This window comes from Perissodus microlepis, chromosome 18, assembly GCF_051167445.1.
Source record: "Perissodus microlepis isolate ML-2025 ecotype Zambia chromosome 18, ASM5116744v1, whole genome shotgun sequence".
NCBI classification, from domain to species: Eukaryota; Metazoa; Chordata; class Actinopteri; order Cichliformes; family Cichlidae; genus Perissodus; species Perissodus microlepis.
In genome coordinates this window covers 25,303,706-25,325,649 of record NC_140478.1, presented here as the reverse complement: position 1 = coordinate 25,325,649, position 21,944 = coordinate 25,303,706, and the positions used below count along the sequence as shown (strand labels likewise).

The following is a 21,944-nucleotide window of genomic DNA, read 5'->3' as shown; positions in this document are numbered from 1 at the left end:
GGTCAAAATAATGCACTCAACAAACACTATCTTGGGAAAATGCATGCCTAGGGAACACGGGAACACAGAGGATGTAGCACACAGCTATGAGGGAGGATCTATTAATGAACAGATGGTGACACAGACAATGAATACAAGATAACGAGCAGAGGGGCAACAGGCGGGAACAAAGGTGAGACTTACAGGGGAAAACAGGACAAGGGAAGCCCAGAGCACATGGAGACGCAGGACTAACAAAATTTTAAAAAAGTAGTAACGAAACATGGAATCACAGACAGACAAAACTGTGAACACAGGGGAAGCATGATAACTAAAACCAGGGAGAGAATACAAACTCACTTAAACTGAGAACTGAACCCAGACAAGTAAAACTAAGACGATCTAAAACTAGAAACACTAAACAAAGAGAGGAAGCTAAGGATTCAAGAACAAAGGACTAAACACTGAGGAACTAGGAATGGACTATGGGACTGGACCAGACATGGGAACATAAGGCAGGTGAGAAAACAAAGGGACCTGGAATACAAAATAAACTGAAACCCAGAACATTTGTTCTCCTCTTCAATAATTATCCTATCCGATGGACTCCACACTTTCTTGACTGATGCATGTAATAACCTCTGAGGCTTAATTGCTTTTGCACAGCGAAGCCTTTTGCGTGAACGCAATCATTCCACTTTAAATGTCAGGTCCAATGTAAGAAGGAATAGCGAGACAAAAGAACAATCGCAGTGAGTCACTTCTCCACTTCGCTGAAAAATGACTGATTTGTCGATACAAACGCTTACGAGAACGTTAATTTCTCCATGTTTAACTGACTCCTAACTCCTAATTTTGTCGCCCTGCATTCTGGCACCTCTGACGTACACTTTTTACATGTGAGATGTCATTTTCCTGAATGCAGTGTTTGTGATTTCCATCTAAAACATGACATTTAGATGTTTGCGAATGAAAGTCGTTTTTATCCCCTAGCATGTCGGATGACTCAATTATCAGACATACACGCACACATACACACACAAACAACTCCACAAAAACGCCCATAATCGGAAATTGCTGTGAGGAGAGATAATTGTTTGTTGGGTCCTCGGCTGAAGCTGCCTTGTCATTCTAGGAAAACGGACCGATCTAATTACGTATTCCCTGACTGAACTCAGCTCCTGCTTCCTTCCCACATGCTGTTAGGTGCCAAGCAGATATAAACAAACAAGACATCGAAATTCTCCTTCCTGAGTCTCTCTAAAGATGGGCAAAATATATTTGTTCATTTTTCTTGAAATAGAAGATTTGGAGACGAGATGGGATCACATGAAAATAGTGTTCAGCCTATCACATCTATTTATATATCCTTTCATGTCTATTTATATCAAAGCTGTCATCCAGTGATGACACTGAACTTTACATAACTTCCGAAAAGACTGTTGTGAAGTACAGGGAGAGTCTTTTGAGCTCTCAAAGAGCTTCATGTGAATTTGTTTAAACAGATTTTGCCAAATGCACAAAAGAGCTGCAGAGAGTAGATGATGCATCTGCTTTAAGATGTCTCAGAGCTTTGGCGGACTCTGATTCATCTGTTTCCTTTAATCCACCTTCTCCGAGATAATAGATGAAGGCTGTTACTTCACCTCATATCTGTAAAAGGTGCAGCTCTTTGCTTTAGTACATGAAGCTAAAACATGTTCTTACAGACATTTTTGACAACAGCTGAAGACATGATTGATAACATGATGGATGGCGAATAAAATCCCTTTAAAATCAAGCGTTTTCTAAACAACCTTGGGGGTGGATTCATTTAAAAATGCTGGATTTCCAGTTTATTGCACACTATGGAAGCTGAGATTTGGAAAATTATCCTTGAACCCTGCTTAGATGTACTTCAAGAGATGTTACTGTCTTGGAGCAACTGGGAAAACATAATTTCCTCTGGGGTTAATAAAGTATTCTGATTCTGATCAGCAATTAAATTTATGAAAAAATATGCACATGCAGGTAGAATTTCAGCCCCCTTCAGAGCATATATACACAAGGACTATCTTGAGTACCTTTTTTGCATTTCTTGTATATAGAAGCTTTGGAGCTTCTATAGTAATAAGCGAAAAATGCTAAAGCCTCGCGATGCAGGCAGGTGGATGGGGAAGGAGTGTTACATGAAAACAAAGGCTCAAATATATCAAATAGCTGATGACTGAAGTGGAAGGAGGCGAAGGATGATGGTAGGCTTACCAAGAATCTGGCTTTGACCGTGGTCCAGATGAAGAGCTGGCTTCAGAGCTGCAGTGAGCTGTTGTCACTGCTACTTTTGTTAGATGCAAATTAAAACACTGTCTCACAGATAACTGCAACTTTGAGAGAAAGTTGCCAGCAGTTATTGCAAAAACGTTCTTTTAAGACATTTTTGGCTTTTTGTCAAGCTTGTAAATTAAAGAGAACGAGAACCTCGAGGTAATTTTGGATGATTATTTGGCACTCAGCTTATCTCGTTGATCTGCTGATTGATCAGGTTTGACTGACGGTGGCTGTGATTATCTGCATAAAAGAATTTAATTGGAGCAGTCTCACATGCACAAAAGTGATGAATATGCCCTGGGTTGTCTTCCTCATCAGCTATCTGTTCTTGTCCAGCACCATAACTCTTTATTGTCTCATTTCTAATTATTTAAGAGCATGTTTTTTTTTTGTTTTTGTTTTTGTTTGTTTTTTTAACTATGCCGAGAGGACTAGATCAGTTTCAAAGCTGGCAGCTTTAAAAAAGAAAGCATCCTTTATTCTTTACATCTGAATAGTTGGCATCAGAGAAAGTATGTAAGCAAAAGGTAGCCAGAAACATGAAAAGAGCTGGTATCCAGTTGCTTTTGTCTCATTATTTAAAATCAGTATGACTGATCACTTTTTGCTGTTTAAGTTTAAAAAAAAAACCATTCGAACGGGCTCCATGTAATTGTAGCCCTTTGCCTGCTAGCACACTAAACAATGCTGTTTTCAAGTTTGAAGTCAAATGTCTTAAATCCCATTTTTATGTGACAAATGAGTGAGCAGCCAACCACGTAGCAAAGCTGATAGCATTATGTTGTGTTTAGGTTTGTTTTGTTGTCTGCGGACAAAAGGAAAAAGTGATTTACTGCCTGACATTCCAGTGTGGATACAGCTGTTTGGGATTTAGCAGCAGTGATTTTGATTATTAATGGGGAGAGGTGCACGCTTCATTCTCATTAATCATTTTTAGCAGTTTCAGAATAAAAAAAACAAGAAGTCTAAGAAGAGTCATGTCCTCTGCTTGATGAAGAGACACTGGGTTAAAGAAGATATTTACTAGCTTTAATGGGTTTAATTCAAACATTATCTGCACCCTAGTAATTTTATTTTCAATTTCCACTTTATTAGGTGTATCTGTTCAGCTGTTTGTTTACGTAAATATCTAATCAGCCAATCACATGGCAGCAACTCTATGATCAAGGACTGCTGAAGTTCAAACTGAACAGAATATGGATGCAAAGCCATTTAGATGACTTTGACTGTAGCATGTTTATAGGTTCCAGACAGGATGGTATTTTAGAAACTGCTGATGTTTTGGGATTTTCCCACATAATCATCTTTAGGGTTTACAAAGATAGTCTGAAAAGGAGAAAATATCCAATGAGCAGGTGAAAATGCATTGTTGGTGCCAGAGGTCAACAGGTGAATGACCAGACTGCTTAAAGCAATGGGAAAGCAACATTAACTCAGATAACCAGTCATTAAAACCAAATTATTCAGGGGGCCACCTCTGAACACACAGCATGTGTTTGCATAGGTTCATCAAAACTGGACAAGAGAAAACTGGAAAAACATTTCCTTGTCTGATGAGTCTCACTTTCTGCTACAGCATTCAGATTCCGATAATACTTCGGAGTAAACACCATGAAGGCATGGATACATCCTACGTCATATCAAATGTTTTTGCTGGCAGTGGTGGTATAATCTGTGGGGGACATTATCTTGGTGCACTTTGGTACCAACTGCACATCATTTAAACACCACAGCCTACCTGAGTATTGTTGCTGATAGTGTCCATCCCTTTATGACCAAAGTGTACCCATCTTCTCATGGACGCTTCCAGCAGGACAATACATCATGTCAAATCAGCTCAAAGCTTGAACTGAGCTCTTAAACATGATGATCAGTTTACTGTACTCAAGTGACATTCACAGTCACCAGATCTTAATCCAGTCTTTGGGATTGGGCTGAGCAGGAGATTTGCATCATAGATGTGCGGTTAACAAATTTGCAGCAACTGGAAGAGGGCTGTTTTTAACCATTAAAGTGTTTTAATGAAGTATCCTTGGGGTTAGTCAGTAAGGGTGCTTATGAAACAGTTTTGGGAAGTAGATAGCTGGATGAACCATGTTTGCCTGCCAGTCTAATGTAAGTGTGCTGAACTGGCTCCTCCTGACTGTCAAGATAACAACAGTCACATAATTAGTCAAAAGACCCCCAAAAAGTCAAAGCCTCTAATCTGTCCTTGAAAAATAACAGTCTCTCTGAAGAGCCCCAGGAAGCTCCTTGTAAGTATAAATGGATTATACGGCGCGTCTGTGTTGGTGTCAGAACAAATGCTGGTTTTAAAGACACTGCAGTGTAACGGCAGCCACTTTTCTGCTGTGATTCATGACATGGAGATTTCTGAGAAGGCTTTTGAATGCCACGCTCTCTGAGGAATCCTCAATCTGATCCTCTCTGCAGCTCTTCTGCAGGTGGACTCGCAGGGCCGGCGGGGACTCGGGGGACTCTCCCACGCAGCAGACAACAGGCACAGGCCTCTTTTTTTAGGCTGTTACCATAGTAACCTCAGCAGGAAGCTAGTTGTTGGTCGTGCAGCATCCCTATCTTACATCTTGTCGTTCCACTACTTCCGCCGCTGACAGTCGTTAATGTCTTCATTGAGTTTTGAGTAACTCTGCAGAGTCAAAGACCTGAAGGCGTCGCATCACAAAACTGAGAGCAGTCATGTCTTGCGTGTTTATATTTATCTGCTTTCGCTTGCACAAAGCGGCCTTTTGCCTTTCAGCTGGTTGTCATCGGCACTGATGAGAGCAGAAGGACAGCCGAGGAGCAGATTAATGGATCGGAGGAGAAGTCTGCATCAGTCAGCTTCCAGTTCACTCACAAATCAAATTCTTCATGGTCAATTTGCGAGTACTATATGTGCAAAGAAAGTCAGACAGCCTCTGAATAATCTGAAAGAGGCCAGCTGACATAGAAGGAAAGTTAATTAATCGAGTGCTATTAAAGCTTCCGGTGTACGCTGAATACCAAATGACCCAAGAGTGTAGCTCTGAGCATCAGAGCTGGTTTCTAATGTTTGATCTTATAATGAGGCTCGTTCTTGATGTCACAGTGGATTAAAAGACGGAGTATGGCTAGAGCGTTTCAGGTTCAGGTCATAACTTGTGTGAAGCCCTACCTCAAACTGTGTGAAGAAATAAAAGAGGTTTTAGGTCATCTTCAAAGAAAGCTCAAACTTTTTTCTCTTTCAGTTGGACGCTGACCGAGACGAGGAGGAGGTCTTCTGTGACATCGGCATGACTTTGGACAATAAGCTGTTTCCCTCCAAAGAGCCTGCAGCTGGTAAGAAGAAAATTTGCTTTTGTAAAGCACTGAGACACCTCAAGGCATTTTACACATAAAACTAGTATTATCCCTAATAAGCCTTTAAAGACGGTAAACAGCACCAATTAATATAAATGTAACTGCTCCAGTCTTGTCTAAATCACAAATACGTCTCTTCGGGACAGATTTCTGTCTTTACCATGATTTGTTCCTACAATCTGACACCTCAAATGAGAACAGGATTGAAAACAACCAACCTCATGAACATATCAAACTGCCAATGAGACAACAAGGATGGGCTGTGTTAGCGATCATGTAGTTTTGGCAAATAAAACATTTATAATTAATTAAAACATGTTTATGTGTTGCAAAAAAGATGAATGCAAGAGCTAAATGACGAATAAATCATATGTATAAAATATCCAGCTTATATAAAAACTTATGTTCTGTTCTCGTTCATGCTCCCTGGAAAAAAACGTTTCAAAAGGAAAATCCAAATCGTTATTTTCCTGAGATCATCACCCCCCTCTTTGCTTGGTTTTGATTGATCTACTTGTGAAACAGCGTTTGCTAACTTTAATTTAAAGCTATAAAGTAATTCACAGTATAAACATGCTTAGCAGAACAACTGGTTTTAAATTACTGTTTATGTACAGTTATGGATTATAGAAAGCTAAAAGTTGACTAACAGACCAACCCTCCTCTGAATTAGTTAACATGATTACAAAAATGCAAGTATAGGTATATTCAACTAAATAAATATATGACTATATCAAAAGGGAAACTTTTTATGAATGAAGTGAATTAGCCCTGTGATGTCCAGGGTCACACTGCCTCTGGCTTTATGACTGCTGGGATAGATATTCCAGTCTTAATAATAAACACATGCACTCGCCAAATCCTCATTATGCGTCTTCTGTTAACAAATTTGCCCGAAGACTAAAGCTAGAGATATTTCCTGTGTATTTTTATTCTATTTCATTCAGTATAAATTATAAAAGAAAATCTAATACATGGTTCACTCCATTTTTATCAACGCAGTTTCTCAGGAATGCCTTGAGGGAATCTTTTCATATTCGGCACAAATGTTTGACCAACAATTTCTCATCAGCTCATCTTTGAATCCAATTTCAAGAGGTCAAGAATTACCCTTCAGTGTTTTATATTGCTCAGGAACAGTGGGAGGGATTGTGACCGTGCTTTATATTTGGTCTGATAATGAATGGGTGAAACCTTGGATGGCCACCTTGATGGCCATCTGTGGAGTCCACATTTTGGATTTGACAATTACTTTGCAGCAACACTGAACACTTAAGACAGTGTCGATGCCTGCAACTCTGTCAATCAACTTTAACTACTCATGTGAACAAAAACTAGTAACTGTGTGTGGCAGAGACAGACAAATGTGAGGCTGTATAATGAAGAGGAAGGCGATGTTTACAGTAATAGATTTTTAATGATGATGAAAAGGCTGCAGTTGAATCAAACCCCATCATACCTACAGTCCCTCTAAAAAACATCCTCAGGCCAAACGTACATGTGCACAGTGCAGAAATGCTTCTCCAAAATAGTCCACATTCATAAGAAGGAAAAAAAGTGAAAACCAGAAACATCATCCACCAGCTGCCTGCTTACCACACAGGTCGGCATAGCAACCAGTGAAGCAGGGTTATCCGTGCTTTGTGAGAAACACAGAATCAACAAGGTTAGACTCAGCCTGAGCACTCAGACAGTTACAGGTTATATATTATGTAAAACCTGACGATGTACTGTCAGAGACGCTTTCCCGTCGGGACACACGTCATGTTTGAGTGAAAGATACAGTGTGATCAGTCAGTGCCCTGCAGGTGTTTCTCCACCGATTTCATAAGTGATAAACAACAAGTTTTGGTTAAAATAAAAATATTACCATTGGCACAGGATTGATCTGGCAAAAAGTATCTGGTTTTGTTTGCAGAGCTCTTATCAAATTTACACCTACGCTTTATTAACATAAAATGTGCCCACACAACACATTGTTTTTTTGTAGAGCAAAGTTTGCATAGATCTACTGAATCGTGTTTTGGTAAACTGGTTGGTAAAAGTGTTAATAGTGGTTCCGTTACTTTGTAGGTTTTTTTTGTCGCAACAAGACTGAAAATGTTTACTGAAGCTAAAAGCTGATGATTCCTGGATCCAGAAATATAAATAGATCCATATTAGTTTGTGACATCTTCTTGAGAATATCAAGAAAAAAGCAAAATAGCTGAAACCATCCATTAAATAAAGCACTGGAAATACTGGAGTGGAAGTGTGTGATGGGAGACTCTGGTTCATAGAGAGGGTTGTATGCTACAGGGATTACAAAGCCTTCTGAGAACATCTTGTGTCCGTGGGACTTTATAAATATAACTGACTAGGAAATCTGCTAGCTTAACACCTGTGATTCATCATATCACGTTACATAGCTCAGACACAGCTGTGCCACAACAGGAAGCAGAGTAGGGATTCAAGGGACAGATTATAAGCACTGGCTATTTGACAACCAATCAAACTGCCAGTTTTCCTGGATATTTGCCTGCAGTGAGGAATTGAAGTCAAATTGACCCTCCGACCACCCATATGCCCACTTTCCATCACAATCATTGAGTGATAAAGGCCAATCAGTTAATATGACTGAGGGAGGCCAACATTCCCACAATCCTTCACATCAAAATTGCCTCTTGCAACTTGACAGCTGCCTGACACACTTCTACTGATCCTCACAGCACACTTGAGAGCAGTCTGCTTCACAGCACAACTTAAAAATAACAGAAATAGGGGGGAAACTGTACCTCACACTACTTGAGCGATGCAAATCGTGCAGAATCTTCAAAAATGGTTGCTCCAAATGATTTTTGCAGGAATCGGATCTTTATTAAGTAAAAATCTTATATTACCAGTAGACTCTCACAAAGATTGCATATGTACGACAATTAATGTGCCCTTTCAGATGCATTTATATGTGTGTACATTACAGAGACTCCCAGTAGGTGTTAACCCAGGAATCAAAAGAAAAAGCAAGAGGAGTGCATGCAGTGTGAAAGATTTATTTTTGTAACACGCTTAAGAAGAAAAAAGAGATCTCCGGGTCACGTGGGTGTGCATTTTCGCTTCAACTTTACTGTTTCGTGGATCAGCGGATGCCTTTAATCTGTACCAATCTGCTGATGTAGAAGAAGATGCGGGAGACAAAAAGATCAAGTGAAAGCTAAAAATAAATAGGCTGAAGTTAAGGTCAGATCTAAAGATTGCTGCTCAGTCCATCTGCTGCTCCTAGTACCAGAGGAGGAGAGGGGAGGCCGCTGCTGTCCCGCAGCCTCACCTCCTACGTGATTATCACGGAAGAAAAATGTCCTCTCCAGTGGATATTAAGCATACTCTCTATTCTACTGCAGATGTATGCATGCCAGACTCAAGTGCTGCTGACAAGTGTGGCCTCTACCTCCTGCACGTCACTGGTTCCATCACAGCAAAACAAAACCCTCCACACAGTCATACCTCAGCCGCTCCCTTTGCAAAGGCAAAATGCACTCTGACATGTTGCCGGCTCTTAGATTGTGAACCATTTATCATAATGCATCTAAGAAATTCTCGTCTCCCTCAAATCCACTTGACGGTCTGAAGCTGTATCATCACACAATCTAACTCTGTTCTCTAATCAGCAGGCACTGAAAAAAAAAACCTGTTGAGGGGAAGTGTTGTTCACAGCCCATTTCCACTGTGGAAGGGGATGACGTTGCCATGTGTTTGAATTTATCACTGCATCTTCTCCTGTCTGCTTTCTGACAGCAGGAACTTCAGGCTCTGTTCAGGTTTAGGTGTTTATGATACCAAAATTAACTTAGATGTATGCTGTTATGTTACATGCAAAATGCAGATGTGCACATGTCCTCTGCAAAATGAAAGTGGCTTGTGATTGTGCAATCTGTGTGTAATATATGTAAAGTCTACACATGTCAAACAAAAGAGGAAAGTTTGTACTTTTCTGTGTTTGCAGTACTGGAAGTATTGAGACATTTTACGTAGTGTCTGTTATGTTTGTGGACCTTATATTGTGAGTCTTGTCACTATTTCTGCTGGACCCGTAAATGACCAAATCTGAAAAAGAGTTGGTAAAGAGGATGTAATCAGCCAATACTCACAAGCTTGGTTAGCAAGCAGCATCTAAAAACTGTACAAGGACAATGCACTGATACAGACATCTGCTAATCATGCTAAATACCATACAAATAAACAGAAACACAGCCGTCTTTCACTGAATCAATTTACAGAGGTGAGGCTAAGCAGACAGCTTCCTCTGTGTGCAAATGCGTCAAACCTGGCATGACCGTAAATCTCAGCCTTAACAAAATCCAAATGCATGGAAGCATTTATTGATAAAGTTTTGCATTTTAATGTGCGAGTATATAGGAACTGATTCACTTTTGAAGACAGGCCTGAATCATAATTCGAGGATCTTCAGTTTCTGGCACTTTTCCATTGGTTTTACTTTTCAGCTTTTAATGTCAGCTCTTGTGTGCACACCAGTATTGGATGTGGGGTGTACAGTGAAGCTTCTGTAGATCTGGCTTGTTCCTGCACATAGGATGCTTTTATAGGAAAAACTTCTAGGAAGTTTGAAATTGCATGAATGCCCATCTTAGGGAAGATGCTGGTGTTACGTGGCGCTTCCCTCTGATGGTGGGGTTTTTTCCTGTTGAAAACTTCAAGTTGCACGAAAATATCAGTGAAAGGTAGTAGATAGAGCAAAAATGATGCAAATTAGACCTCATATATACAAAGATTAATATTTAATTTCTTTTTTTTGCCAGGTTTAAGATATTTAAGATTTCCCAGCAAAATCTTGCATCCAATGGTTTTCATGTAGTTAAGTGAGTAAAGTACATTAGACTGTATTCCCTCCTGATGATGCCAATAGTGGAGGGAATTTGCTGAGCATCAAGACTCTGATTAATAATTTTAAACCTAAAAGTAATGAAAATAATATCAAATAAAAAATACATTTTACATGGAGATATGTTAATCACTGTTTGGCTCAGCCTCAAAATCTAATGCACAGTGACATAAATAACAAGAAACCAAATGACGTTTTTAAGATTGTTGTGGATTTTTCTGTCTGCAGGTCCCAGTGAGCTGGATCTCAGTCTTCTTGGTGAAACAAGCAGTCTGGCAGATGTTGCCTGTAAGGATGATGAGGTAAGATCACAACAATGAAAACTATCTGTTTGACTTTTTTTCTGGTGGGATTTAAAAGCTTCAACAATAACTACGTTTTCTGCTCCACTGGGTTTTGCAGAAGTTTAAAAAAAAAAAACTTTTCACATGAATAATATAAAATATGTAAAATACTAAATTACAGAATCAAATTACATTTTCAGAAATGGCAAACAGTAAACCCATCATCTGAAACGCTGAATGACTGAGCGCTGAAAAAGCCTCAAGATGGTGAATATTGTTGTGTAATGCTTGGCTGCCATTCAGACGAGCTTCATTCCTCCACACTCTCCTGTAGTCAGTAAAGTGTAACCCTGACCTCCATCTCATTTCCCGCCTCCAAATGTCTGGAAACAAATTGCCTGTCTCTCTCGGTCGGTTCGCCTTTCTTTGACTTCATTCTTCCAACTTTTTTTTCCCTTTGAAGTGTTTATGGAGGTTGTTTATTGTTGTGTAAGTTTTCCAACCAGGCAGAGTTTTCTGGGTATAGACACTCTCTCAGCAGCACACCTCTTCACATTTATTCAGTCCATTGAATTCACACTTGGGAGCTGCTCCTGATGACTCCATTTCTTGTTGGCTGCTCAGCTGTGTTGGATTTGGGAGTATTTTTCTCAGCAGTAATTCACTCATAGTGGGATGAAAGGCTTTTTCAGTCTCCCCCCTCCCTCTCTTCTTCTCCTGTTTAATAAGATACACCTTTACGTTTTAAAGTCTGTTTTTATTCACGCCTTTTGTATTTTTCTTCAGGAGCATCAGTAAAGTTGGTGTAAAGATTCATCAGCAGGGGGATTTAAATCCTGGGGTCGCTTGAACAGGAACAAAGTATTTTTAAATGGAAAGCACCACCTACAGCTTTTACTTTTGTTACTTGTTACTATTGGCTACACCACCTTTCAGTTTCACCTAACGAGAACAGTAACTTTTTGACCACATTTGTGTTACATATTTGCCTCCTACTCTATTGACTTTACTTCATTTCATGTTGATAGCTCTTTAATTTCCCTCAGAGTGAAAGCTGAAGCCAAAATAAAATTGAGTTGTTGCTGTTTTTTTTCAGTTTGTCACACTGTCACCATTCTCTTTTGTAATGCGCTGCTACTTTTCTCAAGTTCTACATCTCTTATTGGTACTTCTGCTCTACACATCTAGCAATCACCCAAATACAAATATGCACTCCACCGATGTTGTTCAGGCGATCGGATACCCAAACAACATCGCTGTAATCTAACAAAGCTTGACAGGATCTTTCAGGATGAATGGGGCAAAGTGCCTGAATCCAGACAGGCTTGTGGAGATTTCACCTAGCCCACAGTCCTGATGGATCAGCTGATACAGCTGATAATCTCAGTGCTGGCCCAAATCGCTTGATGGCCCAGTTTATACCCTTCTAAACATCCAATTGCAAAATATATTGAGTGTAATATTTAAGTCACTTTAGCTGTTTAAGTTGCTCCTGTTCCTACTATCAGCTTTGTAACTCATCTCTACAACACCTCCCTTTTTCCTCATGTACAGAAGGCCTCACCACTGCTATCCTGCCTCAAGAAAGCAGTCCTTTTCTCACTTTATGGAAGCCATGAAGTGAGGAAATTGGCTTGTTATAAGCAGACGCATATGAACAGAGCCATACAATCCAATGTACACTTAGCTGCTAGTTTATTAGTTTATTACTGTTCAACGCAAATATCTAATTAGCCAATCGCAACTCAGCTCAACTCAACTATCTGCTTTAAGCTGATAGGAAAGCAATAGTAACACAAATAATCAGCTATTACAACCATATGCAGAAGAGCATTGTTGACGCAGATAGGCTACAAGAGCAGAAGACCACACTGGGTGTCTCCTGTCAGAAGGTTCTTGTCTGGTCTCATGAGTCTCGATTTCTACTCTGACATTTAGAAGGTAAGATCAGAATATGGTACAAACATCCATCTAAGTTGGTGGCAGTGGTGTAAGCGTGTCAGGGATAATTTCTTGGCACACTTTGGATCCCTTAGTATCAGCTGACCATTGTTTAAATGCCAAAGCCTACCTGAGTATTGTTTTTGATTGGTGAGTCTTTATGATGGGAGAACATTTTATGTCAACTATAATGGTCTTGACTGACCTGAAAGAAACAACAAATTGTAAGGGGGTACAAGGGACGAAACACTCAAAACTAAGAATAAGCAAAGAAAATGGTGCATCCCTAAGAAACATCAAACACTGGAGCTACAAAAAGGGCTGGTGTCTAAGAGACATCCATTTATCAGCTTTCTGAGATGGACCTAGTACATTGTCCTAAAGTTCTTCTCAGCCAGACACACACTGTCTATACAGTTAAAATTATTGATATCCTCATTATCAGCCTCACAAACAGAATTACTCTCACAGCTGGTTCTCTGAGACCTGAGAGCCAGAATACTGCTGAGTGTCTCCAGAGCTTCATGGCCAGCTGCGATTTCCTAATAAAACAATCTTTGTCGTGACGGACAAAAGTGAACTTCATGTGAGTATGGTCGATAATTATTGACTGATGTCACGTAGTCGCTTCGAGACCAATGATAAAGTCCGCTCAGAGAGGGAACCGTAAAACGGACATTGCTGCCGGCTCACTGAAGTCAGTGATTCTCCCATTTAACCCTTCCTGTGTGGAGCGGTGACACAGTTCTGCCTCTGCAGTCGAACAAAGGCACCGTGCCACCTTGTCAGCCCGTATTTGTGCCCCCAAATATGAAAAGGAGAAAGACTTTGTTAGAGTGTGGACGAAGGAAGGTTGCAGACGAGGGAGACATGGAGACAGAGTGGCTATTTTTGGTCTCTGGTGTCAAATGTCTTGGACGCTTCCTCCAATTATTTCTGACTATCTCTAATTTATTCATGATGGAGGGACACCTACTGTACAGGTATATTTTCTAAGGTACTAATTTTTGGTTTGAGGTTCTTAATCCCTCTTGGTTACTGGCACATCTAAATAATATAAATATTATTTCTATCATTTTTAGGAGAAATAACAGCAGAAAAACAAAAAGCAAACAGCAAAATGAGAAGGGAAGAAGGGGTTATAGTGGGACATCTTTGTGCTTCATCACAGTAACCTTTGTATTAGATGTGTCTCTGTAGACTACTAGCCATGGTTGTGCTTTGAGTGATATGGAATAGTAGTTACCCTGGTAAACAGTAATAAGTAATGCTATACTTTTAATTACATCATCAAGGTAATGCAACTTATTAAATGTGATTACTTTTATATCAAACTATTTAAACTGGTGAAAAATACAGAGAAATCCTCTAACTGCTGTGAATGTTTCCTTTTGTCATATTCTGCTGTGTGAATGGTCGATTAATTTGACCAGATACAAAGGCAGGATGCATGAGACAGGCATGAAACTCAAAGCAAGCCTTTAATCCTGTTAATCCAGAAAATAAACAAAAATGCAAAAACATCAAAGAAACAAAGCCAGGGAATCCAAATACCAGAAATTACAAGGAATTAAACTTTGCACAGAGTAAAGAGACGCACAACTGTAGGGACAACACAACAAAGGACAACAGAAGACTGAGATAATACGTACAAGAGGTAATGAGGGCAGAGGAAACAGGTGGGGAACACAACTGAAGACAAATGACATAATGCAGGGAGGAAATTAATCTCAACACGACACACAGAACAGCTACCAAAATAAAATAAGGAAGACACAACTAAACATGGAAAAGAGATTAACTTTACACAGGGAGGACAGCAGAAAGAGACCATCTGTACAGAAATGTTCGAGCAATTTTTCTATTTCAAAACAACAACAAGAAAAATTCCCAGCACTGAAATATTTTCCTATTTATTAGAGCTGCTTTTCACCTTAGAGTGGTCGGACAGCCAAAGGCATGGCAACGGCGTGGTTGCTTAGATAAAATGTGCATTGTTTTAATGGGTAGGTGAGAGGTGGTGCACACACTGCTGACCCATGTTGTATGCAAAGCAGTCCCAAACTCTGAGTGTGGCACATTTGTTTACAGCGGATATAACGAACGGCTGAGGCCTGGAAACGGCCTCAGCCGGTGCATCCAGACAGATCAGCTGCAGATAACATCCTAGCTAGTGGCTGTACTGCCACAGCTCGGCCTTATGTAATGGGTTGTAATGAGCAATAACTGCATCATCTAAGGTCTCGCATCATCTTTCTTTTCTGTAGTATCTGCACAGCATAACCCTGAACTTGCAGAGAGACACAGCATCTGCTCACATGAATCGGAGGAGAATGCAAGTATTTCAGAAAAGAATTTCCTTTCAGGGGATTTTTAGAAATGTAGTCAGTGACATTACATGGGTACTGTCCAGAAAAAGAAAATATTTTGATCGTAGCATGTTGGAAAATCTGCTTTGAAAAGTTTGAAGCTTCCAGCCGACGTAGTCAGCTTGGAGGAAACAGTTACAGTTTCAAGAGCCAAAAAATGAAAACACAAAACATTTCAACTTACTCAGCAGCCTTAACCACAAAGTCTCCACTGTTCATCTGCATATTTGCTATGTTGCAAACACAGCTATCTCCAGGTTAGAGATGTCTTGACAGACTTTCATATTTAGCAATGTATTGATTTTTTCCTATCTATTATAGTTTTAGCTGATAAAGGCCAAAAACATTTAAAAGAATAGACTTGACATGCACAAATATGGAATATCGTGTACTGAAGCAACATGGTTCATTATACAATAGGACCCGCTTTTTAAATTGGTAACCTCTTGCAGACGTGTGCATCGTCACAACGATCAAAACTTTTCAGCTTGTTGCAAATGAGGAAAGTTTGACAAGAGCACTACTAATTTAAAATGAGCATTGGATGTTTTTTTCACCTCAGTTGGTAATTACACAACAAAAGTAACAAGAACACTTCTAACATGATCTAACAGAGCTCGATCCCTGCATGGCGTGTTAAGGGAACTAGAGGAGATTACTGCGGTGACTGTTGGTTTCTTTAAAGGTGAAATGTGTTTAATGGCGTCTTTTGCTTTCATCATTATTATGCACAGGACAATCATTCCTCAGTCGATGTGATCGTATCTGTTAATCAACATGACAGTTCAGTATTGTGGTCCTGTGGTTTGAAAAGCTGAGATGACAGCCACAGTTTAATTAGATTATACAGATGACTCATGAAGAGAGTCTCATGTGAGGGAATTGGTTTTAGAAATGAAGATGGATGGCGAGGCATCCTCTGCTGCTGCTAACAAAGTCATCATCCTGTTTCGTCTGAGGGATTTTGAGCCCCACTGGTGGGGTCGCATCTAGACGTGATGATGTCAGCCCGGATGCCACTTTGGAAGCGGCAGAGCAGGCTGTACTGGGTCAATAAACATCGGCGGTAAACTCCAGCTTCCAGTCAGAAGTTTCCAGTGTTCTCCTCTACACAGTGGTTTGCTGCGGAGGCAACATTAAGAATGGGGATGGTATGTGAATAGATAGGCCGTTAAGAGAGCAGGCACCATGGTGGGCATGGAATTTGCACAAATTTGCAATAAACCGTTGTCCATCACAGGCAACAACCAGCATCCCCAGCACGGTGTATCATTAACAGACTGCAGCTGCTGTCCTGCACCACTGAGATACTGAGGAGCATATAGCCCACATCACAGAAGGGGAAAGGAGACAGAGACAATGTTGCCATGACTCTCTACAAACCAGCACCAAGTCTCTTGATGCTGGTTGCAGTAGCAATTTTTTCTTAATCTGGTTTTGTGTGAAATCTTATGACAGTTTCTATATAGACATTGCTCCATAGAGGAACATTTCTCTATCTGTATGATCTATATCTATCCAGATGATGATCTATATGATTGCTTCTTGTACTATTTGTCTGCATGGTAGCAACCCTTCAGACTACCTGCAGCTTAACTTACCTCACCTAGTAAGCATTGCACACATCCTCTAACAGGGACAGGTCTTAGACTGTCACTTCAATAGTGTAGTTTCTCACTTTTTTGTTTGGTTTCATCCATCTACCTACCTACGTATCTATCCATCTATCTGCATGTCTGTCTGCCATCATGTAAAAAAGAGTACCCCATAATTCAGTTGCTTGTTGCTCCACCTTTAGTATCATTAACTCAAAGTAATCATTTCCTATATAACTATCAGTTTCTCACGTGGTTGTGGAAGAGTGTTGACCCACTCTTCTTTACAATGTTGCTTCAGTTTGTTGAGGTTTGAGAGCATTTATTTATGCACAGCTCTCTTAAGGTCCTGCTTCACCATTTCAGTTAACTGGACCATTGCAAAACCTTATTTTTGCTGTGCTTGGAATCATTGTCCTGTTGCACTTTCACTGAACTTCAGCCAGGCTTTATCTGTCAGACAGATGGCTCAGAATGCTCTGACTCTAGAATACTTTGGTATACAGAAGAGTTCATGGTGGACTCAGTGACTCCAAGGTGCACAAAATAAGCCCAAATCATCATCCCTTCACGACCTTGCTGGACAGTTAGTATTACGTATTTGCTGTTATGCTTTGTTTAGTTATCTTCACAAATAGAATGTTCCATCCGGAGGGCATTGTTCCAGAGGTCTTGTGGTTTGTTCGGTGGTTTGTACAAAGTTTGTGCAACTTTGTGAACCTAAGCCATGCTTCCATGTTCATTTTAGAAAAGAGAGGCCTTCTCCTTGAAACTCTTCCAAACAAGCCATAATTGTTCAGGTTTTTTTTCCAAAGTATTCTCGAGCATTGCACAGTCTGACCAAACCGCTTTCATAGAGGTGCTCACACAGGCTGGCAATTTGGCTAGCAGCACCCAGTTGCTTCTTATACTCTTCTTATACCCTGTGGAATCAGCAATGCTGTACTGTGAAAACTTTATTACATGACTGTATCTATTCATTTCTTAACTTTCCACGTGTGGCATCAATAGATCAAAATATAAATTTGTGCCAGACTTTGTTTCATGACCAAATCTCGTGACCAGCCTCTGCTGTACTTTTTTGTATTGCGTAAAGTAGGGCTGTGCCATATGACCAAAATCTCATATCCCGATATAAGAATTCTATCATCCCGATAACGGTATAAATCACAAAAATGAAACTTTTTCTGTAAATTCTGTGAATCTCGGGCAGCTCGTCTTGCGGGAAGTGTTTCCAGCTGCGCGTCATGTAGCTGGAGTCGAGTGTTTTAACCGATGCATGAAACGATACATTTTTAGACATAAGTTGTAAAGGCCGCCGTTTTCTTTGTGAGTATTTATTACACGGTGTGCTGCGGGGAAAAGCCTGTTCTAACGTTTGAGTCTAAGGTTTCTTTTTTAGCACCTGGTGGCTCTTTTTTAATTAATAAATAATCTGCTCTTTCACGTGACTCAGTTTATTTTGAAAAGTCTCAACAGGATCTTGAGCTTTATTGTGAAAGGTTTACGTGAAACATAAACAAGCGGACACGCGATGCTGTTACCGTCGTTGTTGCTAACGACAACGCATAAAACAGGCGCTTGTCCGTCCATAGTGTGGTTACATTAAATATAAGAGAAAGAGAGAACTTTAAGAAATTAATATAGCCACTACAGTGACCATCAAAACGATGAAAAAATATTGCCGTAAACAGTTTATTTTGCGACACCACGAAACAAACGATAGCGTAAAATGAAACGATAGACGTTTTTATATCGTCATCCGATATATATCGTTATATGAAGAGCCCTAGCGTAAAGTATAATTTACAGACATATTTTATGTACAAATAATAAAAGGTTGTTGCTGAGGGACACCATGACTTTTCCATACGTCCCACACTCAAATGGATGTTTTATACTAGTTTTTGCCTCATTTATAGGGATCTAGTGAAGATTCTCATAGAGCTGCTCATACAGACACAAGCTTTAGGTTTTGAGATGTTTGTGTAGGAGTATGTGTTTGTGACATCTAGCAATAACATACAGTCTAAACATCATGAGAATTTTAAAAAAATGTTGTCTTGTTGTTGGTGGTGGATTTCACAGCGGCTCGTGTGTGGTTACCTGCATGTTTCATCTCTGTCACGTGGACTCAATGCTCGCTGTGCATGTGTTTCTCTCTGAGTCATCAGACCAGTTGGTGTACCCACATGCCAAGCTGGCTTGTCGTTGGCACCCAGCACTCCCCCACACTGACGGCATTTATTTAACACGAACAGTGCTCTCCTTCACTTTACGTCACATCTCTGCTCTTCTCCAATTTCAGCTTCACATTGACCTCGCCGCAAAAAGCCAAACGTATAAATCATAACCAGGCGACAGAGCAATGTGAAGTCAAGAACCAGTAATAGATGGAAACGTAAAGAGAAGTCATCCTTCCTTTAGTCAACAGTCTGCAGTTGATGTTTAGCTGCTTTCTGATGTGTTTCCTGGCAGGCAGCCCGATCTCTCTACGACTCTCCGCACTGCAAACTGCTCCATAAAACACAAGAACAACTCATCTTACTTTACTTCTCTAAGAATTGAACAATACAGTATGTTTCACATGAAATCCAGGTAACAACTGAGACTTTAGCAGTTCACCTTAGGGTGTAAGAAATGAAAGAAAGCTTTGCTGTTAATAACCAAACCAAATAATGTTTTCATAGACTGAAAAAAGCTTGTTGTGTTCTAATAAACTTTAGGTACACCAAGTTATAAAGAATTAAATATAAAGAAGTTAAAGTTAAATCAAATTGACTAACGTGTATTTATCCAAAAGGCACAATTTTGTATGTATAACATGCAACTATTTTAGCTTTTATCAGTACTTTAAAATCATTGCTGAAAAATACAAAAAATTCAGGCTAAGGTCTGGTTTAGGTTTAAAACCAATCTGCTGGGTTTAGGAAAAAATCACGGTTTCAGTTAAAATTACTAATTTGATAATGTGTGGATGCTTTCGTCACACTGCCAAAGTTAGGGAATGATTTACACAATTTTAAATGCAAAAACACTGATTGCTGTTTAGACACAGAAAACAAGCAGCATCCACCCTCACTGTGTTCTTATTTGGATTTGTGGCTCTAACTAAAGGTGTGTGCTAAAGGCGTATGGTTACTAAAGGTCATTTGTTTGAAAGGACAGTCTCTAATTACATCTGACTGACTTATAAACCACTCATATTTTTGTGTTGTAGGATGATGATCTCGTGCAGATATTTGAACCTGTGTGTTTGATTACGGTTCAGTAACATTTTTGACTAAGGATCTGTGATACACCTGTTAGACAAGTTATTTGCTGGCTAACAGAGAGTTCACACAGTATTTAGGTTCACTTTCAATGTTTTTCTCTCAAATGTGAGGTTGGAGGCTCAGTTTTCTCACATTCACATGCCTTTTGGTGGGAACTGAAGAAAAGTATGAAGGTGATTAAGCATATAATGTATTGTTTAGACAATAGACAAAAAAAAGACAATTGTCTTTTTTTAAATGTGTTGAGTCAAGACTTGAATAGTTTCTACTGCCAACAAAACACTAGTGAGGAGCTCATGTTTGTTTTTTTCTTTACACTCCTACAAGCAGGTGCTTGACTGACTTACAGTTTTCTGTGTCCTTTTGAAATTATTCATTTGAATTTCTTCATCTCAACCTGTAGTAATTGCTGATAATATTTAATGAACTAATGAACATTTATTTAAATAGCACTTTTCACATACATAAAAGTCACAAAGGGCTGAACAACAGTTACAAAACAATATCAAAAGTGACCCATGTTAAAACAGAGTAAAAATAATTAAAAACATAAATAAAAAAAAGAATGCAAGCAGAAGGAAAAGGGTTTTTTTTAAGACTCCAAAGACTCAGCTGATCCGAGCTGGAATGGTAGACTGATCTGGAGCCTTAGTGCTAGGCTCTTCCTTAGCTTTTGTCTTATACAAGGGATAACCAAAAGACCTTAGACAGTGGGCAACAGTGCGTTTCACAAGAAGCTGAGATAAGTAGTCCGGAGCATGTCCATTTACTGCTCTGCATGATGCAAGTGTGAGAATTTAAAAATGAATTCCAAAATCAACTGGGAGCCAATGTAAAGAGAATAAAATCAGTCTTATGCAAGCTTGCTTGCTGAAGTGTGTAGGAGTCTGGCACCAGCATTTTGTATCGCTTAGAAGTGTGACAGAGATGATTTGTCTAAGCCAGCATAAAGGGCATTACAATAACTCAAGTGTAATCATACTAACGCATGAGCATTTTTCTCTAGTTCAGAAGAGAAGACTACAGCTCACAACCGAAAATGGCCTCAGTTTTGTCACAGTTTAAAACAAGGCAATTATTGGAGAGCCAATCACTAATCCGGGATGAACAATCAGGGTGGACAGTCTATCCAGCTGGTGGGACATGACCAGCTGAATGTCATCAGCATGGAAATCATAAGAAATGCCAGAAAAAGACTGAATGATGAAAGAGAACAACAAGGGACCCAGGAATGAACCTTGTGGAACCCAAAGGTTAAACAAGCAGTGTAGCAGGAGAAGTTTCTCACCCTAGAAGAAGAAGTCCTTTCAGATAAATAGGAAGAAAATCAGTCTAGTGCTGATCCAGCCAAAACTTTAAGCCTATTAAGTAAAATATTGTGGTCAACGGTATCAAATGCCGCACTGAGGTCAAGCAAAATGAGCACAGAACAATTTCCTGCATCAGATACCATTACAAGATGATCACAGAGACTGAAAAGAGCAGTTTCAGTGGAGTGTCAGCCCCTCAAACAGTCCCAAAATAATGACTCAGACTGTATGTATGAATAATGATCTCAGTGTATCTCCATTCCTTATACTTTCAAATTAATGTCTAAAAGGGTCCCTGCTCTTATACCAGAAGTATCACACCTGCAATACTGTCACCTGTGTTCGAGTATTCATTTTATCCATTTTTCTCATCACCTATTCAGGTCTTAATGTTCCTGTCTGCTTCTGCCTTCATCGGACTGTTAAATCAGAATCAGAATCAGAATACTTTATTAATCCCGAAGGAAATTAGGGAAATCATAAGAATTAAACACATTATAATGGTAGCACTTGAGTAATTAGTAGGTAATGCATGCCAGAGTTATCCAGATGGCTGAAACTGAGGAGCATAGTAATGAAAAGGAAAATCTGCACAAATGACACTTGGGATTTTTTTTTATTTTAGTTTATTATTTTTAACAGGCTGAAGCAGTTTGCATCCACTTAAAG

General features: G+C 39.6%; 1 protein-coding gene across 1 annotated transcript in view; it reads left to right on the top strand.

Annotated features, from left to right (window-relative positions):
* Positions 1 to 21,944, top strand: part of ak5 (adenylate kinase 5) — a 117,380-nt gene that overhangs the window by 55,332 nt on the left and 40,104 nt on the right. The window contains exons 7-8 of the mRNA XM_084913654.1: positions 5,514 to 5,604; positions 10,730 to 10,803. Of these exons, the coding sequence (XP_084769780.1) occupies positions 5,514 to 5,604; positions 10,730 to 10,803 (165 nt within the window). The remainder of the gene's footprint in view (positions 1 to 5,513; positions 5,605 to 10,729; positions 10,804 to 21,944) is intronic.